Source organism: Dromaius novaehollandiae, chromosome 24 (genome assembly GCF_036370855.1).
Source record: "Dromaius novaehollandiae isolate bDroNov1 chromosome 24, bDroNov1.hap1, whole genome shotgun sequence".
Taxonomy (NCBI): domain Eukaryota; kingdom Metazoa; phylum Chordata; class Aves; order Casuariiformes; family Dromaiidae; genus Dromaius; species Dromaius novaehollandiae.
Window position 1 is genome coordinate 5,457,027 of NC_088121.1, and position 26,557 is coordinate 5,483,583.

General features: G+C 48.0%; 2 protein-coding genes across 4 annotated transcripts in view; both read right to left on the reverse strand.

Annotated features, from left to right (window-relative positions):
• The window catches only part of LOC112980582 (solute carrier family 2, facilitated glucose transporter member 5-like), an 18,112-nt gene extending 6,217 nt beyond the window's left edge, over positions 1-11,895 (reverse strand). The window contains exons 1-5 of one of the 3 annotated variants that reach the window (XM_026095537.2): positions 11,743-11,866; positions 9,876-10,005; positions 3,986-4,084; positions 3,357-3,517; positions 2,700-2,824 (exon numbers count right to left, since the gene is read on the reverse strand). In XM_026095537.2, coding sequence (XP_025951322.2) covers positions 2,700-2,824; positions 3,357-3,517; positions 3,986-4,081 — 382 coding nt within the window. In that variant the 5' untranslated portion in view covers positions 4,082-4,084; positions 9,876-10,005; positions 11,743-11,866. Of the gene's footprint in view, positions 1-2,699; positions 2,825-3,356; positions 3,518-3,985; positions 4,085-5,644; positions 6,288-9,875; positions 10,006-11,742 lie in introns of those variants that run through there. The other 2 variants (XM_026095535.2, XM_026095534.2) reach the window with 2 other exon arrangements.
• Positions 11,896-14,142: 2,247 nt separating this feature from the next.
• On the reverse strand, positions 14,143-26,157 carry GPR157 (G protein-coupled receptor 157). Its single transcript, XM_026095479.2, has 5 exons — positions 25,102-26,157; positions 19,677-19,890; positions 17,128-17,322; positions 16,321-16,575; positions 14,143-14,970 (listed from the first exon to the last, which is right to left on the reverse strand). The coding sequence occupies exons 1-4, from the start codon at positions 25,476-25,478 to the stop codon at positions 16,354-16,356; spliced, it is 1,008 nt and encodes a 335-aa protein (XP_025951264.2). The 5' UTR covers positions 25,479-26,157; the 3' UTR covers positions 14,143-14,970; positions 16,321-16,353.
• Between the last annotated feature and the right edge of the window lie 400 nt (positions 26,158-26,557).

Consider the following 26,557-nt stretch of genomic DNA (forward strand, 5'->3'; position numbering starts at 1 on the left):
TTTTCCCTGCGAGAGCCCCACGCTCAGACTTCTCTGCTCTGGCTGAACACTTAATGCCATCCAATGACTGCTCCCTCCAGGAAAGAAGCTCACGTTTTCCCATGGAATTCATGCAATTTGCAACAGGAAAAAAAAGCCAAAAACAAACAAACAAAAAACCCCACACGTGGCATTGGATTCAGCCAGTAGGTGGAAGGGTGAGAAATTCACCACTGCAGCTGGGGCCCCCAGAAAGGCCAAGGAACCTGCCTTTCTCTGGGAGCCATAAGAAAGAAGCTTGTGCTACTGCCCCCTCTTAGAGCCAAGCGGCCTGTAGAGAAGTGATGCTGTCCTTCTCCAAGGCTTTTAGTATTACTTTCACAGATAGCCTTAGCCACAGAGGTGACTTCTGTCTCAAGCTGCAGAGGTGTTTGTTCCTGTGCTTGAATTCAAGTCAAGGAGCCTGGAGTCCGCCATCCATTTCACTTGAAATGCAGCTGGAAACTAATCACACATGCATGGCGGGCCTTGGGAGTGCGACCTGCTCGTGGCTTAAGTCCAGAAGATTGCCTATGCTCAGCCCACATTCCAGTTTTCACCACTCTGGTGAATAGGCTCCTGAGCTTTCTATGCAGCTTTCCAGACAAAGCTCGCGGGCTTGAACCCGAGTGACCGTCTCTGGACCCCTCCATCTGGGTCCCATCTTCTGGTGTTTTGAGGATCCTGGCCTGTTAGCTGCTCAGCAGCAAAGCATATTTTTAGGAGTCCAAGCAGGCTGACAGTAGCCTGCCTTCCCTGCAGAGCTGGCAGATGATTTGAGGGCTCTCTCAGCCCTCAGCATCTTCCTGCAAGTGGCCTTCTCCCAGCAGGGAATGCTAAGGACTTCAGCACAAGCCATGCCCAACAAAATCGTGTGCTGCCTCGAGTCTGGAAACACTCGAAGGGGTAGGGAGGAATTTCTGCTTCCTCTACAGCAAGAGGAAACCAGGACCCAGACAAGCTGATGTGCGGCTGGAGGGACGGGACCTCTCCCTTGCTTTCAGAAAGTCACTACCCCACTAATTGCTCTATAACATTTTACAGAGTATTCCTGCTTTGAGGTTTGTCTCACGGGGAGCGTGCTACGGTAGGTATTTCTACTCTAATAGCACACTGAGGACACTGGTTCTTTTGAGGAACAGAGCATCGTTTTCTGCGGTAACCCTAGAGAACTGCCAGCTCCTACACTCACACTGGAAACCTTGGCAAACAAAACAAACACTCCTATGGTCACATAATCACGTGAGACTCTTACTTTAGATTTCTAATAAAGTTCCTGGCCTTCAGGAGCTTGGGGTTTTAAAGGAGACACAGCTATTATCTGAAGGCCAAAAGGCAGGGAAAAAAAATTAAAGCAATTAGAAAACATTGTAAAACCAATCTCATGAGGTGTAGTGTTTTAAGTTGGCACTGTGACCAGCCTTTTAATTGCCCTGATAAGAGTACACTAGCAGTCACAAGAGGGCTACCACCCTCAGGTAAGGGTGGTAAGCCTGTTAAGACCAATGCTGATCGATCCCTGTAGCAGGGCAGTCCCATGTACGACAGGGCTCTCAACACTGCTACCACCACCAGAGCTGCCCTGGTGCCACAAAAAAGCAGAATTTGCACCCTAGCAGAGCCTAAAGCGGGCAGGCCGGGCATTCGGTTCAGTAGCTTCCTCTCCCAGACACGATGCCCACAGCACAAGCCAGCTCAAGCTGTCAAGGGCAAGTCAGGACAGCCAGCCCAGATTCTTCCCTCAGCGTTAAAAATAACCAAAAAGAATCACACACCACAGAGTTATGAGTATTTACTCAGAGAGCCAGCACTAAGAGCAGATGCCAAGCTTGTGAGAGTCAAGATCCCAGACAAAACCATGGGACTAGATACGTTTCCTGCCTCGTGTCACTAATTTCAGTCGCTGCATGTTACAGAAGTGTTTTCCTGGGTCAGGTTCCTGTTTTCTCATTTTATCTTTACAGGACATCCCAACTTGCTAATAAACCACAGAGCATGCCAGTCTCGCTAGCCCAAAGCCAGTGAATTGAGCCTCAGCGCTGTCGGGATCTTTATCTACCTAGCTCTGCAGGCACTCAGTAAATACAGTGCTGCACGTGGCCCCAGTCCATTTTGTGCTGCTGTTTATTTCATGTTATGATAGCTACCAAATGACTCAAACACACCCTTCTCCCCAGCTTTCACTAGCCCAACGGCCCTGAACCCTGCACTCACGCTCTTAACATTCCTTTTCTCCCGCAGGAGGCTCCCAGACCGGATTACTGGATCTGGCATTGTCTCCAGTGACTTCACCTTGCAAGGATTATTCTGGTTTTGGTTAGCATAAAAAGAAAAAAGCCAGGCTAGGAAAACAGATTACCATCAGCAGGTTTCCTGACTGTTGAAGCTCCAGCGCCTAGGAGGTATTTATTGCATAGGAGAGCTGCGTCCACAGACACGCCACCACCCTGCACCTTCATTTCCAGCCTCACTGCCATTGTCTACCAGAGATCTCCGATGCTTCTGCGACGTGCAGAGGACAATTGTTATTCGGGCAAGTACCAAACTGTTATGCAGATGTGTGGCTAAAACATGCTGCCTGTGTAACCACCTGTTGTGGAAAACAACCCTTCTACACAGCCAAGAATATCCTGTCTGTTGCTCGCCCATTTTCCATTTTTACCATTTAACCTCTCACTTACCAGCGTATATTCCCACGATAACACGGGAAAGGATGATTACTTCAAAGGTTTTTGCTACCTCTGAGGTGCCCATAAGGATTGCAGCAGCAATGGAGAAGAGGTTATTTATCAGCAAGGTACCCTTTCTACAAAGTAACAGAGAGAGACAGGTTCAGTTTTAACTTGTTAAGGTCCCAACAGCAGACAGACCCGCTCTGTGTTATGCCGTCGAAAACTCAAAGGAATCATCATTCCAAAAAAGGAGTTAAAGAGAAAATGACGATTATCCCATTGACCTCGCAGGGAAATAAGGCTTCGAGAAAGGACTGAAATTACGCAGGGAACCTGAGCAGCAGAGGCAGGGCCTGAACTCGGACCCCAGCCAGGACTTCCATCGTTCCTGCCCACCCCTGCTGTCCACCTGGCGCTCGGTGTCCAGCACGCGGCCGGGCCTCGGCTGTGCTGAAACCAGACCAATTCTCCTGCACGCGGGACGCAACGCGTGATCCCAAGTCGGGCACTAGCCATCCGTCTGCAAAGCAGAGGCATTACGGGCAAGGTGGGTATGACGCAGTCACGCTGCCGACAGGCTTGGCGAGCTGCAGTGACCTGCGGCACGATCCCCGTCTGAGCCCGGACAAGCACGGGCGCAATATGTTCAGCACCTCTGTCACTTACCGGCCACACCTGTTAACCAGAGGCGCCACCATGAGCGACCCAAAGAAGCCTCCCAGGGGGAACATGGACACGGTGAGGGACCAGAGCAGCGTCTGGAAGTTGCTGCCCATAGGTTTTCCAGTCCTCTCCAGGTAGGTTTTGTTGTAGAAGGCTTGCATGTACTGCAGTGAGATACAGAGCACGCTCAGCAGCAGGCACTAGCTTTCGCGTTATAAAAGCTAATTAACAGCAAGCGCCACCAAGCTTTAAATAAATACCTTCGTGAAAACAGGAGGAAAATCAATGCAAGAAACGGACAGAGAAGCCTGGGCTAGGTAACAGTTGTCTGCCAGTTATCTGGCCTTCTTGGAGCTGCCTGGTTTCCAGCAGGGAAGATGCTCCTCGTGCCCCGTCTCCACCGGGCACAAGGTGCAAACAGTAGTGTTTGTGCCTTAACGCACACACTTATTTCCTTTCCCGGGGGATGACTTCTCACATGCATCTAGCGATTCAAAGCGCAGGGGAGTGCAAGCATCGTGCACTTCATGCATCTGCCCACAAACACACCCACAAGCTACTGTTGCTCTCCTGCCTTCTTTTTGCCTGTAAGCCCACTCTGAGGTCATGGTCCACCGCACGGTCCAACCTACCGGGGCTGGAGAATTGATCACAGAGACATTGTAGCCATACTGGAAGGATGATCCAAAGGTGGATATCAGCGTTACCGCGGCAAGCAAAAGTGTCATTTTCTGCCAGGGGAAAAGAAAAATAAAACAAAGAGCACCTTAGAAGCAAATTTGGCTTTTAGGCATAAATGGCATTCAATAAAAAGAAAGAAAGAAAGATCGCAAGACTCGTCTTCTGTATTTTTGGCTTCATCTTGCTGTATAAAAATGCCCAATGGGTTGTGTTCGTAACTCACTTTGTTCTGCTCAATTTGCACATAGTCATTACAGTAATTCATTCTGCTCTTTCCTGGTATGGCCTGATCATTTGGATGACAAATCATTTTTAGGTTATCATGTTTAAAGTACCACCCTGCAGGGAAAAAAAATTATGTAATTATGCCTTTTCCAAAGTGTAAATTGGTTAGTGAAATAAAACAGGATGCTGGCACAAAAAGGCTCTTAAAAGGACAGAGTTTGCATGAAGTGGCAAAATCCCTTTCCTGCTCACTTCTACTTTCACAAGTTGGATTGCTCTGCCTCCCACATTTCAGGATCAAGCTGTTTATGGGCCTAATCCAGTTGCCATCGAAGCAAATTAGAATCTATCCACGTAGCTCCGCGAGGGCCTGGTCGTGGAGTTTAAGAGCAGCACTTTGCAGCTAAACAGAAGGGTGAAATTGCCATCTGGCACAGGGTCAAACACCAACCACGTCTGTAGGTAGAGTCTCAGTCACAAGCTACTGGCTTTCTGCAACTGTTCAGTTGCTATTCAGTTCTCAGGCAGGAGTTAGCCCTGCTTTGCTGAGTGAGCTGCTTTTTATGGCACACTAATGTATTGCACTTGCCGCTCTAGCAATAAAGTCAGTTTTCATTCAGAAGCCTACTGTTTTCTGTCACCATCATTAGCCTGAACGTCTCCAAGGTCTTATGTCCCACGCAGAGGATCCGTCGTGTCTTTAATCAAAGCTTTGCCTGAATAGCTGCTGGTACTCTCTACGTTCCTCATGCTCTTCAGAAGCGGTAACGACTCCCCTGCAGAGATCTGCAGCGTTTAAGGGACTTCAGGACACGAAAATGCAGGTCAGTCTCAGAGCAAGGAGCACGAGGGAGCCGAGACTCTCAGCTATGTTTGCTAGTACTAAACTGCTGACATCCCTGCACCGGTGACAAAAGGCAGGCTGCCTTGCCGTCATTAAAGAAATCCTACCCAGGGCTCAGAAGAGCCACCAGCCCGAATGATTCATGTGCAGCGCTTGCGGAAGAAGCTCCGACGTAGGCAAGCGCTGCGTTGTGCAAGCCTCCGCAGAAATGCAACTGTGAAAGGCAGTCTGCGTACAGAAGCCTAAAACTGATGAGAAAGTAGGAGGGGAAACACACTGGGAAGGGGAAAGCCCCACCGCAGTCGCACGGCAGGTCAGCTGCGGCCAGAGGGAATGCAGGTCTCTCGACTCAGGGCAGTGCTACTGGGCAGACAAGCAAAAACTGGGTCCAAGAACACATGCCTCTCTGCTCTCCCTGTGAGACCGTGGTGGCTGCTTCAGCTCGGAAACGTGACCTGCTCCTTCCTCTACAAGTTAATCACCCTGCTCTGGATCTCTGCAGGAGGCAGAAGCTGGAAGAACACGGCCCCGGCATACTTACCCCCTTCCGACCCTCACTGGGGTCGGAGCTCCCTTCCTTCTTCCTTTTCAACTTCATTTTGCCGTTTGAATCACAGATGCTGAGCGCGGGCTTTTATAGTCAGAGCAGACTACGCGGGAACGGAAACGCCCTGCGCAGACAGAAGATCCTCCCTGTCACTTCTGAGGAAGCATCCAATCACCAACGGGCTCCGTCGGCCAAAGTTAAGCAGTCTGTCGCCCGGTCGTTCTCCAGTGCAGCCCTGGTGTCCTCCCGGCGTCTTCTCTTTCTTGTCCTTGTTCAAGCCTGCCCCCGCTGCGTCAGATGGCCTTTTGCCAGGTCCAGGTTCAGAGCAGAGGTGCTGCGTAACTACAGGGCAACAGGCTCATCTGTCCCGCGAGAAGGGGCAAACGCATCACAAAAGCTGCTGAGCAAGCTGTTTTCTCCATCTCTGCACACGCCGGTAGGACGAGCGTACAGCAGCAGAGCGCCCGCTCCCTCGTGCTGCAGCTGCCGGGCAGCTGTGGACGTCCGCAGCCGGAGAGGCAGCCCGGCGACCGCCCGAGTCCGCCGTCCACCCAGTTCCCGGGAGAGCGAGGCGCTCTGCGGAGAGCGCACGGCCCAGCCTGGCAACAGAGAGGCTTTTTGCCATGGGCGTAGTGATAAAGCGGGACTGCATTAACCCTCTGGCAGCCGCGGACTGCATCTCCGCCCCCGGTCTGGAGTGCTGCTCACTGTCCCACCCAGCACGGATCACCTTGCTCAGGGCATTTCTGCAGACCGCAGAGGGCAGGTTCATCCCTGCAGGCTCACATTCTGCTGGTACACAGAAAACATGACTTTTATACCTAAGCATATGAAGTCTTTTTCCTCTACGTGCAAGAGGCACCACATGCATGCGAGGGCTGAGCATTAACCACCTCCTACACAGCAGGACTACTTTGAACAATCAGGGCTTGGATAATAGTTAACTAGGGCTCCTAGAGTTTATCAAAGAAATGCAAAGTTCAGAGATACTTCCAAGAGCTTTAGTAACTGGAATCAAACCCTGTTGTTATTGGTCTGGCTGTCTTTAATATCCACATATTAAAAAAAAAGAAAGGAAAAAAAAAAAAAGAAAGTGTTTCTTGAGCCACAGGAGTTGGTCACGCGTCTTGCGTGTGTTCCCTGAATGGTTGCACCCTCCCTTCCTCCCAGTGAAAGCATTAAGTGCAGGATTTATATTTAGCTTCCCCACCCCCTTCCCTTGAAGACCTTTATTGAACCTATTAGTGATTTCTCTGGAAAGATATTCTGCAGGTCGAAAACCATACAGAACAGAATAGCAGGATGTCTGAGCTGATGCTAGTTTTTGCTTTTTCCATACGTTTTCCCTCCGGGGGTCCTGTTCTGGTTTACAATCCCCTTGTTCTTATTTACGCCAGAACTCGATTCAATTAATCCAAGTCATGACCTCAAGAAAAGTAATGCAGTAGAAGTTAAACATCCAAGAACTAAGTGCTTTCACAAACAGGACTATCTAACACTTTTAGCGCTGATCAGCCTTTAACACTGAGAGCTGAAATTCAGTAAGGGCGGTCCCATCTGTAAACCACAATACAAATAGCATAACATAAAAAGATGAAAAAAGTCACATGGAAAACAAGGAGTGGAGAAGAGAAGGAAAAAGACAGCTTTAACAACGGACTAGTACAGAAACCCGAGGGAAGAGCAGAAATGGATTCATAAAGCAAAAATGCTGCTGGCTTTCATTCTGGGTAAGCAGAAACTTCAGCTCGCACAGCTACATCTGCTGGAGAAATTCCAGTCAAAACCAAAAATAGATCACTGGTAACTGCATTGCAATTTCTGACAGTGTTAGCAAACATTCTGGCAACTAACCCACAGTGAGGACAATAAAGTGCTATGGCTGGTACCGTTAGGCTTAGCCAGAGTTGTTACTGCTTCAGCTCATTAAACAGAGAACAAGACAAAACACTGACAAATCCCACACTAAAACCTGTGCTTGTGATCAAAGCAGGTGGCAGAGGACAGCATGCAGAGTCATCCCCTGCATTACTGTAATACGAAGGAGGCCACCGTGAGAAGCACGGCCACCAAGAGATCCCAGAGGGCTCGCACACACGGGCCCTGTTTCTGCAGTCACACCCAACTGCGGACACCAAGCAGATGTACCGTCCTGCCTCCAGCCCCGACCTTCTGTCTGTCAGGAGCTGCACGCCCGGCAGGGCGTTCAGGGCAGCGTCCTTCCCTGCAAGGGATGAGTAACAACCCATGGCTAAGCACGGCCATCAGCAATGCTCCCTTTTACACAAAACTTGACCCATCTCAGCTGAAATCCCACGTAATCATTACAAAATGGAGGAGCAACTCATTACCACTCAATAGGACCACAAATAGTGCTGGCTGCTATTTAGATGTAAAAGATGTAAAAGAAGAGCTAAATCAGAGCAGAAGCTACTGGTGGTTAAAAGCAGACCAGCTAATCAGCTGATGCTGGCCTGACTCACTTGTTTTTACAGAGTTACTTGCACAGTTACTTGCTGTGGCTGCCTATATAAATGTTATGTTGGTAGAAAGAGGTGACCTACGCAACCAAGAACAGGAGAGGGTGGACTAACTAGGTGTCAGCTCATACATGCAGTTCATCCTGTAAGCAAAGCTTGGAAAGCCCTGTCACAAAGTAAGTTCAGCAAGAGATCCTGCCCTAAAAATAGGAGGGGGAACAGAAACCTGTCGCCTTCAGGCTATCCAAGTTTATGCTCTAGGCTTTTTGTCATTTATCTTTTCCCGAGTTTGTTATAAATTAAGGTCCTTACAGACAGCATTTGCTGGGACATCTCGACAAGTCACAGCCTTACAGCAGGAGTCACATAATCCGCTTACAAAAATCAGTAGTTTTCTTGAGGAAACTATTCGCAGTGGACCACATCAAGAACACTCCTGTGTCTTCCAGAAATTACTTCTGCTTCATAGTCCCACCCATCACTTGGTTTTAACAGAACAGAGATGCAAACGAGTACTGACTTCAGCAGCAGCTCTCGCGTTTCTCAACCCTCCTCAGCACTCCCACCCATTGAGGGAACGCAGCTGCCCGCCATTGTGGCAGGGACACCCAGAGCTAATTCAGTGCCTCCCACGCTGCCTTCGAACACTGTTCAAAGCATGCCAAGACCCATGGTACAGGTCATGGCCCCCTCAGCACCTCGTTTAGTTCTCACTCCCAAAGGTCTCTGGCCAGAAAAGGCAAAGTGCTTCTCAAGTAAGCTGCGCTGCCCCAGGGCTGGAGAAGCAGCAAGAAGGACAAACTTGTTTCACAAAATAAATGCCTGTCCCTTAAAGATGCAGTGTCACTGTCCTGGGAGCTCCTGGCAGAAGGACATTCCCTCTGATACTCAGTAACTGTACAAAAGGAGCATTCTCTGCCATAGCGAAAGGCTCTTTCAACACCTTCCCTGAGCTTGAAGAAATAGTCTTGACACATACAGAAAACAAACAGGACACGGTTATTTGCTATCAGAAGTCCTTCATCAGAGAGCAAATATTTGCTTACGACAGCATAACACTTTGAATATTTGCCAGTCACAGCAAGAGTCTGGTAACAACCTCCATAAGGTAGTAATCGGCACCCGGGTGATCTCAGAGAGATCAGTGAAGGGAAGCTTCTCCTTGGACTTTCACAGCAATTGCAGGGGTATAATTGTTGCCTGCTCCAGCAGATTAGCTCCTGTTGGACTTGGGCTGACAATATAGGAGCCAATAACTAGTAAAGACAGCCAGGAACCAAAAGGGGCACGTGTCACAGCCATGTCCACACAGGCAGTTCAGTACTGCATGCATACTATAGGCAGTGAGAAATACCTCTGGAGCAACAGCAAAAGTTTGCTTTTTCCTATGGATTTAAGTCTTGTTCATACTTTGAAAAGTCTGTGCTGGGAACTCCTCCTTCCTGGGTTCATGCAACACGTGGCTCAAGAAGGGGCCCCTCTTCCTTAGGGCAGTTGCATGTCACCACATAGCACATACCAAACACCAAGACCATCTTTGTAGCTTCCGAAATCATATTTGGGAGTTGAATTCATTTTGTACTTTGCTAAGATCTCCCCTCCAGCACAGTGCTAGCAGAGATGTTTGCCAGAAGAGGCATTTTACAGGCACATTTCTCATTTCAGTTACTGTACATATTGAAGTATAAAAGCTTTAAACATCTGCTCTTCACCCCAACAGGGTGCATTTGCCTGAAGATACTTACTCAGTGGTGCATCTTCTCTCCTCTGCACTTGTCCACCACATAGAGTTCCCACGCATGTATGCAGGGAATTATTTGCACCTAGTCCAACTGCCTGTGCTCACAAAGCTGGAGCCCAAGAAACTCTGATTTCCTTGGCAAAAGGAAGGAAAAATAATTCAGAGACTAGGCTTAGAGTTTCCAGGAGAATAAATCTGCTGGAAGAAGATGCAATTGAGAACATCAGTAATAAGCAGTGGAAAAAGGGTGGTTAGATTAAGGAGCTGGCAGCCAGCCACTCTGCAGCATGTTGATAACAAGGCCTGCGGTAAGGACATTGTTAGTAGAAGAGATCTGTACAGCACATGGTCAAAACACACTACCATTAGGAGCCTTTTCATCTTAACAAAAAGCTAAATAAAATTTCTTCTTGTGCTGTCCTTCACCCCTGCAATTTGGGAAGGAATTGTGTTTTATTAAAGGCTCATTCAACATCTTACACAGTCCTAAGTTACAGATGAATCTTCAAGGTGAGATCATAGTTTAGGTAATAAGTAATTTGCCTGCAAACAAGTCATATGCAGATATTGCCTTATTAGCTGCATAAATGGTTTTCAGCTAGCTAAGCAAGAGGCAGACATGTCAGTCTCAACCCCTAGCAATAGGGCAGCATGCCACGGTTAAAGCAAGCACACTTTGCAGGCAACTAGTAGCACGCAAGAGGCTCTAGAACTAGGAGGTTGTGGCGGACCGACGAATGAGTCTTTTTGCCTTAAACATTTCTTGGTGCATGGGGTGCAGGCAGGCCATAACCCCGAGCAAGCCATCTGTCCCTGGCAGAAACAGGACTGGGCTGCTGCGACCCCCGAGATGGTCTCCCTGCGACCACCCGGGACACACCGAGCCTGCACTGAACGAGACCACAATCGGGCAGAGACTTTGGGATCTGGACTGTATAGAACTTGCTTGGCATGAGTGGCTAAATTTGCTGAAGCCTTAGGCCGCACTCCCTAGTTTGGTGAGAAAAGGGCCCCAGAGCTGGTGCAGGCGGGAACGATAAGGGAGTTACCAGCAATTTGCATCTGAAACAGTGCTAATTGCTGGAGTTACCAACTCTTTGTCAGGACCTTGAGAGGCAATAGCAGAACCCGAGGAATGGAGACACACCTGTGGAAGAAACTGCAGCAGAAAACAGCCTGCCTAGGAACGGCGATGAGATCCAATAAGGAGCAGGAGACCCCAGACCCAAAAAACTGCTATGGGTCTGAACTACCGCGTGAGGGGTGGGGAGCTTAGACTGGAAGGTGTAATTGTCCAGGGATTTCTTTGTTCGGGGTCCCTCTTCGGAGGTCCCCAACTCGAGCCATGTGAAGAGGACCCACCTACCACCAGGCGGGAGCCCCCCCCCCCCCCCCCCCCCACCGCCGACTCCCAAAGGAAGAGGACCAGCGGGACAACGCTGGATCCACGAGTGGCGATATCTTTTCTCTCTCTCCCTCTCCTCTCTTTTTCCCTCTCTTTTGTTGAATCTGTTTGAAACGTGTGGCACGGGACTTGTCTAGCTAGCTGATCCTATTTGACCACATGCCTTATCTTTGTGTTAATAAATCTTAAAACTGGTTGGCTGGTGTCGTTTCACCTTAATTCAGTCCAAGGGCATCACGAACTTGGTTGTTTGGTCCCAAGGGGAGGGAGGTCGTCCTGAACGACTCCCTTCGGGCCATGACAGAGGTAAATGAGGCTCTGTTTTGCCAAAGAAAATGCTGGGTAAAATCTGGCCAAACTAATTCTTTTTCCATAGCTATCCTCAAAGACCATCTCAGAAGAGCCTCAGCTACCCACACATATCCAAAACAAAAACAGAGGAGCAGATTGAGATCAGTAAGCTTACCATATCACGCTCAGATAAGTTGGTCTGGGAACTGTCTGGTCCTTTCTCCATTGGCGTGCTTGTGTGATCCAGCAGGTGTTTCAGTACTCTTACTGAAACACTGTGGGAATGCTTGGATTTTAGAGCTCTCTCTGCACTTTGTTCAGCAGAAGCACCTGACTGTCCAAAATACCCACTCTGTTCTTTTGGACCTTGGTAGGCTCACTTTTCTATTCAGGATAGAAAAACTGGCTGTGCCAGCCAAGACCTGCTTTTTGCCAGCTCATGCCACTTTGCATTGATTTCTGCAGTTTCCTAGGGGGTTGCATAGACTTAAGACGCATGGAATGCAGCACAACACAATAGATGTTCATGCCTCTTCTGAGCAGCAGGAGTAACTGGTATTATGCAACCATAAGTCTTCCAAACATCAGGTTTGGCAGCTCTGGTTTGATTACCTGAAACTGTTTTTCCTGCTGAGGGGAAAGGATGGTAGCGACAAGACCAAAAATTAGTTTTCCAAGAAGATGCTCCTCTGCTTTAGCCACAAGACAATTCATCCTCTTCTTCTAAATAGATGCTTTTTTAGAGCCATGACCTCCATGTTCCACAAAAAAACAGGTATTGCCCAAATCCTCCTGTGCTACAGAACTCTGGTTCGCTCCTAGAATCAGAGATCAGAGTGGAGGAAGGAAAAAAAGGTGGGGAGGAGGAAGAATGGGATTTTGCAATGACCAGATCAGTATCAGCAGATGTGCACAAGCGAGGGTGAACCTACCAAATTCTAACTAACATCTGCCTTGGGGAAGAGGTGGGGGTAAACACATTCCAGCCACTCGCTCCTCTCAATCCAGAGCTCGCTCTTTCTCATTCTTTCCAGAATTCTTTTGTCCCGGCATCCTACTCCTGCCTCCTGCACACAGCCCACTCTGCTCCACCTGGGGTTTTCATTGCAGCTCTATTTTTTTTGCCTAGCCAGTCTTGAAACCCTTGCAGGAACTTTTTGTCTTCCCCTTCCAACCTCTCCAAGTCCTCCCTCATCTTTCTGGCCTCGTTTCCTTCCAGCTCTCGTTACTTAAGGAGCTCCCCTTTGCAGCCCTAGCTTTTCTTTCTTCCCCTCCCCAGGCTCCACTATCATAGTCTATAATAGGCAGCTGTCACCCTCCCCACACATTCAACTCTTTCCCTCTTGGTACACCCAAAATGTTTATCTCTGAACTTCAAAGGCCCCAAGGGAGCTCCTGAAAAACAGCACACACAGCTCTTCCTTCTGACCTCAACTCCTCTGACCTACCTCCACAGGTAGGAACACACTGAGTATCATAGCTCCAAAGGACAAGGGCATCTTCATGGATGGCAACATTTAGGATAGCAAAACTTGATGGGCAAACTAACATCTTCTTCAAAGGCTTGTAACACAGCCAGAAGGCAGAGTGCTGACACAAAACACACATTGCAAGTCCCCCTGACAGGGCAGCCAAAACACTGCAAGGAGACATCAATCACTTTTAACGCTGCAGAACAAACATTTCCCTCTGCCTGTTCTCTACAGCACCTGGACTCCTTTCCTCTCCTGCCCTGTGGCAGGCCTCCAGGAGAGAACATTTTCAGGCCAACCAGCTAAATTTGGGGCACAGTTATAAACCACAGAGAAGCAGATATCCCAGATGGGAAGCATTGTGCAACCCTAGTAACAGATACTGTTGCTCAACTAGTTGTGAACAGAGCCAAGGTCCAGCACTGCTTATTGCGCCAGGAGTCTCGAATATTTCCAGCTGTTGGAGATGGCTGGCAAAATTTTAATCTATTCTGAATAAAGTTCATTCACAGGCTGGAATCACATGGCAACTTTGGCAAAGTTACTCAACTGTCAGCCTGCCCAAAGGCAGGGTTACCTACCTCAGGATTTTCTCCACCCCCAAAAATATGCATTTTCCCAACTGGGAAATCCTGGGAAGCCACCAGCTCTCTCCAACATAATTCCTACCTATCTTACAACCTGACCTCATCTGGAGAAAGTGCAGTTTGTAAACTCATGATTACACATTTCTCATCTCATATATGAGAGCCACCATCCATAAGCTGACCTGAAACTAAGGGAAACAAGACCCACACACTCATTTCTCACAGGTCTTTTCAGTTCATAGCAATAGGCCAGTGGGAATTAAGTATAATACATACAGGTGAACAAGTTGCTCAAACTGACGAAAGGTTTACACTTTCATGCACATAAAAAATTAGGAAGAGAAAGTCATCTAAAAATAGATACAGATTTGCCTTCCTGTGCATGCCTTCAAAAGTCAATCTTCTTTTCCCCCCAATTACAGACACACAAGAAACCTGAAGATCTTGCAACAGTCTCTGATCCCAGCTCTTCAAGGTGCTGACAGGCCCATCACAACATGCTTGCAGAACAACATCTCAGTAAAGAAACAAAGCTTTATTTTGTCAAAGTTGGAGAAAATATTTAAAAACAACTAGCGTGAGGAGCTGTAAACAGGGTAAAAGAGCATCTCCAACTAGCAAACCAACGAAAACATCCCCTCCCCAGCTCCAGTTTACTGCCCCTGTGGACCAGACCCCACAGCCTGTGCTTTGGCAGAGGACGCCTGAAGTTCAGAGCACACGCCAGGCACCACCTTGCTGCTGGTGAGGGCTCTCCTGGTGCACCTAAGTATCTCTCAGCACCAAGAGTCCACAGAGTTCAGATTTCCCCAGGAGGCAGGAAGCATGCTGCCACCACAGACACTGATGAGGACCCCTCAACCACCAAGGAGGAGCAGCAAAACATTAAGACGAATCGTCCATCCCCACCAGGAAACACGTTTACAGACTACTGTCCACATTCAAGTGAAGAACAGGAGCCAGTCCAGAGCCCCCTGGAAGACCTCTTGCACCAGGATTCAAATCCATGCCCAGGACAGTCCTGTACAGCAGATGCTAAATTTTTTCTGTCACCGTGGTATTTGCTCTCCCAGGAACTCGAAAGAACACCTTGTTGGACAGAAAAGCAAAACCCCAAACAATTTCTTACGGTGGAGATAGAGAAGGAGGAGAGAGAAGAAAACCGGGAAGTTGGCATGTCACCAAACAGAATCTTCCAGAGGATCCTGAGCAAAGTTCAAGACTGTAGCAGCTGGGATCTGAATGCCAGGGAGGAGTGGGACCTCTTCTGCTTGCTCAGTCACCCCAGCAGAGCTTTTCCCCAGGCTCCAGCTCCCTCTGTGGCACTCCAGGACCATCCTGCACCTGCCCAAAATGAAAGAGTCACACCTGAAGGGACCTACCCCGAGCAGCCGATCAGTTTGCACACCAGCTTGGACCCTTCCTCTCCCAGCCAACCACATTATCCCATCCCTGTTTAATGCCTAATACTGAAGCTGGCCACAGCCTACATATAAAGACACTTCTAGGATCTTCTCTGTTGGCTGTTTTCCTTTCTCCGGCCTTACCTACATGAAGATTTCCATAATCAGAGATTTTCCACTTGTATCAGCACAGGTGCTATTGCCGATATCTGGCCTTTACAAACCAGCTTGCTTCCCCAAAACCCCGGAGCACAGAATGTAACTCCACTGAGCTGTGTGTTCCTCCAAAAGCATTTCTCAGAGCTCTGCTGTTATGAAAAAGAGTTTTCTTTTTTTTTTCTTTTTTTTTTTTTTTAATACGAAGTTACCAAGTGACAACTTTACTTCCTCTCTTCAGGCCTGGCTTTAAAGAACTGAACATAGCAGAATTTTAATTCTCTTAAAATTTAAAGATTTACCACCCAGCTTTTGTACAAGATTTTAACACAGCTTGTCTTTCCAAGCCACAAAGGATTAACATGAGGTTGAGCTATCAGTGTTGCTACTTAGCTGTCTGAGGTTTTAAAACCCTTTCTAACAGAGGCAAAACTTCTTGAAGGCATCTGTGCCAGAAATAAGCGATGCTTGCACCTACCATTCAAAGGCTCTTGGGATGCTAAAGAACTGAGTCCCTCTCCAGCCCCCTGAAATGGACTAATTAGTTCTTGAGGACTCCACCTTCCCACATTTATAGTCCTCTCTGCGTAAGAGGACTTAAATATACTGATACCATAATAAAGTTAATTCCAAGTCTTCACTAAAGGAAGTAACAGGACTCACCTCTGCCCAGTCCCATCCCATGAGATCACTACATCATTCAGCTGTTTTACATGTTGTTAGTTTAATTTTAGTCACACTAATAAGAAAGGGTTTTGAGCAGCTGGGTGCTCGGAGCAGTGGGAGTCTAACAGCTGTCCCCTCTCCCCAGGCCTCCTGTTCTCCCCATAAGCCTCCTGTTCTTTTAGCAAAAACTAGTTACACAAATTAAAAAGAACTGTCAATCGGTTAAAATAGTCCCCTTTGTTTTTTTCAGGCTTTGTGGTCAGGGAGGACAAGAAGCAGAAGTATGTGGGAGACCTACCATACCTAACATAGCTTTCTCTCCAGGATCCTTAACCCCTGCTGCCCCCAACGACCCAGAGAGCCTTGTTACCTTTCTCAGCCCTTTGACAGAGAGTTCCCTGCCCCTCCCATCAGACCACCAGCCTGTGCCTAGTCAGGGCAGGAGGAAAGACTTGCACTAGGTCTTTACCGAGAAAGATGAAATCAGCACTGAGGTCGAGGCTCAGGTGCTGGAAAGCAGAGGTCTCGTCTGCGCAGAGTCTGGCACATCCGTGTTCTTGCAGGGCTCTGGGTGCTGCTGACTGCTGCTGGACCTCTGCAAAGGCCACCTCAAGCTGTCATAGTGGCAACAGCAAATGGAGGAGAACAGCCGAGCCCGGACCACCCGCGTACAGAGGACAAACATAATACAGTTGGCTCCTCCTTGGAACGTGTTACCAATTCCCTGTGAGGGCAAGAGAAGAGTTAGCCAGTGCCATTCCTACTGGCACCCCCAACCCCAGAGAAGAGCAAAAATCATGCCAGGGCACACAGACAACCGAGCAACAGTCAGCAACTTCCATTTAAACGAGAGAAGCAGATTTGGAAAGTCAACCTTGCAGCCAGAAGCAAGCCAGACTGCCGTTGTGGGCTGCCTTTCCTGCAGTCAGATGCTCCAACAGATACGGAGGTGGTCCGGGTGAGTCGCAAGCTGCCCTGCCTGCCTGAAGGACAGACACCCAGCATTTCTGGTCCGAGCCGGCCTTCAGCAGCTGGCATGGCCTGACACCCCTATTGCAATTACAATCTCTGAGCACTAGATGCTGCTGAAACAGCTATTGCTGGGTATCCCAGCGGGTGCTGGATGTGAGGGAGTGGATGCTCTTGCAACCTGCATGCAAAGCGTGTGTGTTTTACCTGCGTGTGCTGCCTCCAGGCACAAAAGTGATATTTAAAGCAACAAGACCTTATCTTCTCCCGAACCTTGCTTCTAACACAGTACTGGGCAAATACTTACGTGCAGGACAACAAGGACTGAATTTTGCACTGCAGGGGAGTTGCAGAGCGTCAGAATGAATCTCACAGTGCTCCAGATGCGTAGGATGATGAAGATGACAGGGATGAGAATCAACTTTTTATCTGCTATGGAAGTCCGGGGCTGAAATGCAGGTGCTCTTGAGAGGATGGGGCGATACTCTGACAGTGCTGCATGCTTCCATGGAGGAAAAGAAAAGAAAAAAAGAAAAAAGAGAGAGAGAGAGAGAGAAAAAGAAAGTGAACAAAAAGCTACACACAGTGAACATTCAACTCCATGGATTATTTCCAAAGCAAACTAATTCTTTGCATCTTGTGAGATGTTAAGAGGGATGCAGTTATGGAGCACAGATCTTCAGTCACATTCTGCCCTTGCTAATACAAACATTTCTGATGAAGCCAAGAATTCGCAAATATAGGATATCTGGCCCTTCTCCATGCTTCATTAAACCATTACATAAACCTACATTGCTACACAGTGCCAAGGAATCCTGTTATAACAACGTTAAAACAACAGCAAAAACACAGACACACTGCTCCACAAAATAGGTTTGCTGCTCAAATGGCCTAGCCCTATTGCTGGATTTACCATTTTGTAAATGCATGGCTGAGGATTTGGCCTTAGGGAGGCCTTGATGTCTGATGTTCTTGGTATCTTGATATCTCTGTGTTCTTGCCTTTATACATCTATTCCCACATCTTTCTTGGATCTTCTGAGCTTCATTCCACCTAATCAGGGATTATGTGCTATATGGGAAGTTGGAGGTCTAAGGCCCATGAGACCTTGCAGAACTGGATGTGGATTCATGGATGGGGGAGAGAAAGTCAACACAGCACAGGCAGCAGCTGCTGGGCCACATGATGCTGAATACCAGGATGTCGGTGTGGGCCAAGGATTAAATTTTGGGATAGCTGACCGCCGAAAGCTTTTCCTCCTTCCACTGGGGCTACGGAACATGTACAGCTTTCCTGCATGGTGCTTGTTTACTCCAGTACTCCCAACCCTGCCACCTTAGCTCCTCCAGAACAGCACTGCGTGGTGGCCAGAGTCAAACCCCTCTCAGGTCTGACAACGCAGCTTCCCACCCACTCCCGCTGAGTCTCTTCCACTGAAAAAAGCCCCTCGCATGCACCCTGCACACCTGGTCCAGAGCAGCTGCTCTCGCGTGCCCACCTGCCTCTCAGATCATGGAGAAGCCACTGCTGCAACACCCACTCCAGCTGTTAACACAGCCCCCAGCCCCGCCCTGGCTGTCCACCCCTCTTTCCTGGAAGCGGGAGACCTCCTACCAGGAAAGAGGCTTGCTGAGCAGGCTGCCAGGCTTGGCAAAATCCCCAGTGATGACAAGGGAGCGATCGTCCAGTCCAGGAGGCCCTGCTGCTGCCGCCCCAGCCCTCAGACCCCAATTACGGGAACCACAAGCAACAACTGCCTGCTCTCAGCACCGCTCCCAGAGGAGGATCGGGGCTGGGAGCGTGAAAGGGAAAGCAGAGTGCCCGAGAGTCCCTGGTGCGCAGCATAAGGGTAAAAGCCTGGCTGGATGGGGGATCGGGTTGCCAGACCGTCACGCTGCTATCTTGGACAGCTGCGGGAACACAGAGTCCTGTCTAATTTATGTCGGGTGACTGGTGACAGACACCAGCAAGCCCTTCCCAAATCCTTTCCCCAGGAGCCTCGGGACTGGCTCTCCAGTATTTACAAGAGCTCAAAACTGTTTCTACTTCCAGTTCATTTGTGGGATCCTGCCCTAACCAGATGCGTGCTTATCCTTAACTACTGCCATAGCTTCGCCACAAGCAGCAGGTTGGCAATGGCAGCATTCTCCAAGAGGAGATTTATCATTTTTGTTTCTTTTTTAATGCAACGTGGAGGGGAAAAAAAAGATCTCCTTTTAGTAGTTCCTTCTGCCACTCTCACAATAAAGATCTCATTTCTGTATTATGCAAATATTGTCCCAGATCCCTGGATTCTTTGCATTCACAAGTAGTAACAGCAAATAAGCCTCTGAAGTCTGAAAACCCCAAGGGCAGGGTGTCTTTTTGTTTTGTGTATGCATATGGCACCTAATACTATAGTGCTCAGGCTCCCAAATGGGGATTTATGCTGCTACTACAAAACAGCACTCATGAATGCAAGCAATCATTAAAGATCCTCAGATGACTGAGGGTAGACAAGTCCAAAAACCAAACTCAGGCCTGATACAAGAGGAACTGTGCAAAAGACTGATTAAAGCCGAATGTTGTCCTTTACAACCTGTTTCAATTCTTACCCGAGGATTTACTCTTCACCCACGTATATCCCATAACCCCTTAAGCTTTCAAAAGGCTTTTTTGTTCTTCCTGGGCTAAGTCATTGTGAAACGATGCTGCAGGCTGCTGAATCAGCTGCACTGCTTCTCCCAGTGGTGGATGCATTTCAGTGGCGTATGAAGCAATTCCTGCCTGTGTAGCTGCTAACACGCTCCTCAGAGCACAGGAGAATATAACACATAGCAAGATCACAACCGAAGCGGGAAGCAGCAGAGTACTCACTGCTCTATTAATGTGCTTCTTGATGAGGATGTAGAGCACCGGCAAAGTCACATAGGCCAGTATCTCCCAAACTTTCCCCGTTAATAGCATCCACAAGACCCGATCCTCTGCGTCCAAGTTGACCCAGCACCAGCCAACAGAAACGTTGGAGGCATCATAGCCAATCTTCTTCAGAGCAACAGCAGCCACCGTAATGGCAAGGGGGACTCCCCAGCTGAGGAAAGAAAATGAAGAGCAAAATTAAGCCAAGAACACGCTCAGTTTAGTCCTTCCTCATCCCAGGGAAAACGTGTGCCTGAGAAGGGATTCTTCAGTCAGGACGCCAATACCTAGTCCAGAGAAAATATAATTTTATTCCATTAGTTTTTTAATAAAAAGTGGAAGTGTCGTCAGTCTTTTGGGAGTGAGAGAGTCTCTTCTGAAGGACAACATGGGGAAGTTTTCTTCCAAAGGAAAAGCACTGACAGGAATGACAAAAAAACTAAGAAAGCAGAGCTGAGCCAGATTCATGTAATTCAGAGCCAGTGTTTTGACTTTGGCTTCTCTCTTGACAGCAGAGGCAAATATAAGGAAGTTTTCTAGAAGAAAAATAACTGTGGTGACACACACAAATTAGGTCACTCAGCAGCTTGGGCTGCCCACAAAAATCTACGCACAAGAACTGAAAATTTCCATGAACCCAAACAAAATACACAGCCGCTTCCTGGGTGCTGTTAATACCCAGCACCTTACAGGCCTATTCTAACCCATGATGTACTGCTCACAGATCATCCCATGGCCAAAAGGCTGGCCTGAATGCATCTGAAAGCATCACCTGCCCCTTCCATATTCTTCCTCAGAAAAAGGTCCTGAGGAGGCTTTAGAGGGACAACGGACAGTTCCTTAATAAATGACACACGTGCTTCAGGGAAAACCCAGATTGAGCTTCCAGCAAAATCCCCCTGGTCTCTCTAGATGCAAAGAAAACAGAGTCAATACTGTATTGCTCATCACCTTCCTGGTTCTTGCTCATCTTTGCAGGCAGCTTTGAGCAGTTGCATTCAGAGAACATGAGAAGGACCCTCCTCCTACAATCAGTTTCACATCTCTCAGACTCTCCAGTCAAGTCTCTTGTCAAGTTCCAAAGACCAATTTAAAATCAGAGATAATCCCATGATGTTAGATCTCAAAAATAAGCTGTTTCCCTCTCTTTAACAAGGTCTGTTTTCATTTACAGAAAAACAAATCAAACATTAATATAACACTATAAAAAAAAATTCAGAGTTCACCCTTTTGCACATTTAGAACACTTCAGAAGATATATCTGAGTGCTAACAGCTGAGCCAGTACACTTATTTAGAGATGCTTCTGCTGCAAGAGGTCCATCCCATGCTGCAAGCCTTCCAAAACCATTCCAAAAATCGCCAGCAGCCATGAAAGTTTCTGCACATCTCGAAACCTCCCATTTTGGTTAAAATGGTGATTTGCCTGAAAACAAGGATTATAGCATCAAAGAGATTCAAATTTCAAAACACTTTGAAGAACTAACGAGTAAGGTAAGGATAAGCATTCAAGAGAGCTAGCACTTCCTTAAAGAAACCATACTAAACCATATTAAAGGGCACAAGCATAAATTAATCTAGTACTAAGAAAAAGGAGGAACTGTATTAAGAAACTAATTTGCCCAAATAATGATCTCCACAGTGACCTAAAATTGAAAGAGAATCATACAAGAAGATAGAACTGGGTCAAATTACTAGCAATGAACACAAAGAAGAGCATGAGTACATATGGACACAGTAAGCAAGGCCACAGCATGAAATAGCAGCCTACTAGGAAGTGACTGAAAAAAAGAAAAACAAGTAAGATCCTTGAAGATTTGAAGATCTTTTTAGTAAAAGGAAGAGTGAGGAAGAAAATTGCCACGTGTGACAGGAGTTTCATTTACACTTCAATTTTCTCTAAAATAGTGAATTGTGATCAGATGGCTAACGCAACCAACACCAAGGACAAAGGATTAGAAACTTGAAGTTAGAGTCTAAAGAGTAATCAGGCATTTCGGTGATCTTCAGCTCCAGCTTATTTTAAAATATCTTAGAAATCTGCAAAGGAAAACTGAGATTAGTGATTAGATTATTTAAGGACTCTTGGAGGACAGACAAGATTCCCGAAGACTGGAAAGTATCAAAGGTTCATACCTATCTAGGAGAAGGGAGGAACAGAAGAACCATTAGTCAGACTCATTTTTGTTCCCAGAGATACAGAAGCAAAAAACAATGCAGACGCACAGCCTGGCAAGGCTCACTTGCTTGGCTTGGGGACACTCCTCAGCTTAGCCAATCGGAGCCTTTCTGCTGAAGGTCCACAACACCCAAGGCGTACCTGAACGATGGAATAAAAAAAGATCCGAGATAGCACAGAGAGGCAGAAATTTCGATTTGAGCCCCAAAGACAGTGTAATTCTGTAGGACGGCCCCTGGAAAGGACCAAGTACACACAGATTTAAATGCAGTCAGCGTGGGGATCCTCAAGTACTCCATAGATGCATACATTATGTGTGCTTATATGTCTGCATAACCTGATGATGAAATGCAAACATTTCACAGGTGGACAGCAATTGCTATCAAAAATGAAGTGAGGAGCAATCTCAGAATGGGATCTGGTCCATTCCTCACCCCAAGTTTGGAGCAGCTATACTCACACCAAGGAAAACATTATCCAACTAAATGATACACGATATTCAGAAATCCAAAACAACTGCGGTAGCTTGGAAATTTATGCTCAAGATGCCAAAACTGGCAGCTTACAAGTCCATAAATATTTTCAGAGCCAACTGTAAGCTTGTTTTCAAAGCTCATCTGAGCTCAACACAAATTTAAAACCAAAACAAAGCCTGTATGAAGAGCCTTCTTTAGGCTAGCTCTAAAACCCATGCTCTTGGTGCATGTGTTACCACATGAATCAAGAAACAACGAACCTGCTTGGCAGGTTTCATCTAGTGTGACTTTCCAATTTCCCTAAAAAGAAAGTTTCAAGTACTGACTTCCAACATATATTTAGCCAACTCTGTTCAGCTAAAGAACAGTCTCTGGTTATACTCAATGTTAAGAGAGAATCCACTGTAAGACACTAACACCCCTGGTATTTACCCTTACAAACACTTGTCTGTTATGAGTAACTGCTTGTGAGGAAGAGGTAACTTAGGCATGATAAAACTCCATCCTGCCTTGAATCCCTTCCAGAAGTATCTCACAGGGTGGCTTTTCACACAACGGTCACTGTGTGACTGCAAGCTAGGAGGTGAAGAGAAAAAAAATTCCCGGGTTCTTGCCTAGACGTACTTAACTTATTTTAGATATCAAAGGTACTGGAAACTTCATTATATTTAAATCCCCAAAATAACATCTGCCCTTTGCCACCTTTCCTTTTGCCCCCAGCAGGTCTCCCCTTCACCATCTTTCTGCAGTTCATTTGACCGTATGTACCAATATCTTTTCATATCAGTTGCAGCTGTTTCTACTGTGTGGTATCGAAAGTTTTTCAGGTTAAAAACACCACAAATAGTCATCAGGACTTAAGCACCGAGAAGTGAAAAAACACCTCTAAGCATGCCCAGAGTCTGTTTTTAATGACTGACGGGTAATAATAAAAAATGCAGGGAAGGAAAAAGGAAGAGGTGCCGTGAAGGGATGGGCACAGGACAGGTCCTCACTCGTTTTCTCTGGCTTTTCATACAGATTGTAAGGCAGGAAGAAGCATAAAGCACTGGCTTCACACAGAATGGGAGTTATTTATGAAGCAGAACCCAATAATAGGACTTAGATGAAATTTATCTGTTTTGCCCTTTAAACAGAGCAAATTGAGCTGAGTAATACCAAGACAACCCAGCAAGAACAGGTAGCATTTTATTTTTTTACTATAAAGAACTGAAAATAAAACCTAGCAAATTTACCCAGAGGAAATTCAGTTTGAATACTCCCTTCCTCTCACAGGGTTAGTGTAATCTTTCAAGCTTTTTACAGTTTTAAAGGACTGCACAGATTATGGCCAACAGTATTTCAATGAATCTTGCTAAGTTTCTCTCCCCACTGTGCATCCGATGAGGCTGAGAAGTGTTAAACCAGCTGGAGAAGTTGGAGTACACACCGAGGTCACGCAGCCAGTGATTAGCAGACAGGGAAATTACAGGTAGGCCAGACTTGCATCAGCTCTTTGATGTAGCCTGATGCAGTCATCAAGCCCATGAAGAAGTCAAGGCTCCCTTTTCCTGTTCCCTAAGCAGCAGGCAGCTCTGCCGACACTCCCTTTTCTCCGTGATTCTCGTAGTGCAACTCCCTGTTCACCTGGAAAGAACAAAAAGCTAACAAACTCTCCGTGCTGTCTCACTGCATCTTATTTCAACTTCACCAACAATATTCTGGTCTACCTGGATGCATGTGCAAGCACCCTCGGCTTCCTCACATGCAGACCCTGCTGTCGACAGTAATTAAAACAGGTAGGGCAGGAATCCAAGTTTCCTCCTTGATTCCCACTTAGCCTTCATGTTTTTTCTATGGCCTGTCTTTTATCTGGACTCAACTCTAATTCAGCCATCTCCCAAATGATGCTGTTTGAAAATAAAAGTTGACAGTTAGATATACCTGACACAGAAATGGACCAAAGAAATTTCATTACTTTGCTTGCTGCAATGGCTTTTTTTTTTTTTTTAACACATTCTCCATATAATTTATTATAAAAGCCTGGCAGCACAGAGGACTAAAGGATCACTGGAGGTAGCACATGACTAAACAAGCTCAAATTGCATAATGAAAGCTTTTACTAAACATGATGTGGAAAATCAGCTAAGTAGCAGAAACTGAGACATAAAGCTACACTGTGGGCTGTTTTGTCTTGCTTTCAATCAAACATGCCAAAGCAACCTTCAGAGCGCTTTTCGAGCAGCCTCCGCACTTGCAGACTACATTCTCCTGAAAGGATGGAAGTGCAGTAACTTGCCTGGGAAAGGGGGAGGCAATATGGAGCAGACTGACACCAGGAACGTATGGAAACAGATCCCGATGGGGAACTTCAGCATCAGCCACCAGGTACCGCAAGCAGGAGTTTGGGGATGTTATTGCTAGGATATCAGACCGGACTGCACAGGGAAAGCAGGGCCGGGACTTCCAGGTTCACTGTCTCGTGCCAGAGATTTTCTACACGATCTTAACCAAATAATTTTAACTTTTTCCACATCTCCATTTGTTCACGTGAGGGGTTAAGCAGGGCCGGTGAGCTAAGTGACAGCAAAGTCCCTGCTGAAAAGGAACTCGAGAAGGGCACAGTATCCTTAAGGAAAGAGCAGGTGACTCCAGCCATCCAGGCGCTTCGCCGCGGAGCGAAAGCGCGGCGCCCGGCCGAGGGGGTTCCCCCACCTGGGGCTCCCGCGGGAGCGGCGGACGGCACCCACCTCACGACGTGGAAGCAGCAGAGCAGGCCCGTGCCCGTGGGGGAGCCCCTCACAATGGTGACGTGGAGGTAGAGGGCAATGGCCATGGTCCAGAAGAAGGAGCTGGTGTTGGAGAAGGTGGACAGGGCGCCCTGCAGCACGCAGTCCCACGAGGTGCTGTCGAAGTCCTGCAGCACCCCGTAGAAGTAAGAGAGGGCAGAGAGGAGGTCAGCCAGCGACAGGTAGAGCAGGAGCTGACGCGGACGGGTCCGCAGCTCCGGCCACAGGGCATGGGTGCAGACCAGGAGGCTGGAGCCCAGGAAGGAGAGCACGCAGGAGGCCAGCACGACGATCCGCTCCGAGGCGTACAGCTCTGTGGGCGGCAGAGCGGGGGGCATCCCGCGGGCGAGGCACCAGCGCTGGTGCGAGGAGGGCAGCAAAGCGGCTGAAGCGGGAGGGAGGAGGGAGAGGAGGGACGCGCCGGCACGCTGCGGGCAGGGCAGGGCAGGGCAGGGCAGGGCAGGGCAGGGCAGGACGAGGCGAGCCAGGGAGCGCTGAGCCGGGGAGCCACGGCGGGGAGGAGGCGAAGCGAAAGGGAGGGATGAGAGAGGGGAGGGCAGGAGCGAGGCGGGGAGCTCGGAGCGTGCGGAGCGGGCGGCGGAAGCCGCGGCCGCCGGCGGACGGAGGAGCGGCCCCGGCCCCGGCCCCGGCCCCGACCCGTCCCGGCAGCCCGGAGGCAGCGGCGGGGCCGCCCCCGCCCGTCATGTGAGCGCGGCCCGGCCCCCGGCGCTCCGGGCCCCCCCAGGAGAAATCCCCGCGGCTGGGTGGCGTTTAGAGGACAACTGCAGCGGCCCCCACAGTCCAGAGGCAACTTGGAGGAAAGAACAAACGAGGAAAAAAAAATCCTCCTGTTGTAACGTGACAGAAGGAGCCAATTCAGGAAAAAAGGCTTTTTTTATTGCCGCTTCATAAAAGACAGCGCTGACTCCTTTCTCCCCCAGGGAGAGTGCACGACTCGCCCACCCCTATCTGAGACAAATATATATAGCTACTTAAGAGCATTCACACAGCTTGAACCATATACCTTCAACCACCATGGGATCAGAGGTTCTCGGGCCAGCCATCCTCCCCCGGTTCACTCACCCTCCTGCGATGGTGCCCGCGTTATCTCTACCTTCCGTATTCTTTGTTCTGGAAGACACCAGCGCCGACTCTTGCAGTACCTTGCAACCTGTGAAGCAGAAAAGCATGAGCAAACATGACAGAGGATTCACTGCAGTAACAAACAGATTTTATTTCTGTTGGTAAGGAAGTGCTTGTTCCCAAGGGACCTACAAGTTGCAAGCACGTCCTCGTTTGCTTATACCTTGCCTGATACTTCATTTGCTTCCATGCAGACAACTGTGTAACCAGCTTTGATTTGGATAGTGATGTGTGCTTATTTTCCCATGGAGATTGTTATTGTTTCAGGTATCTT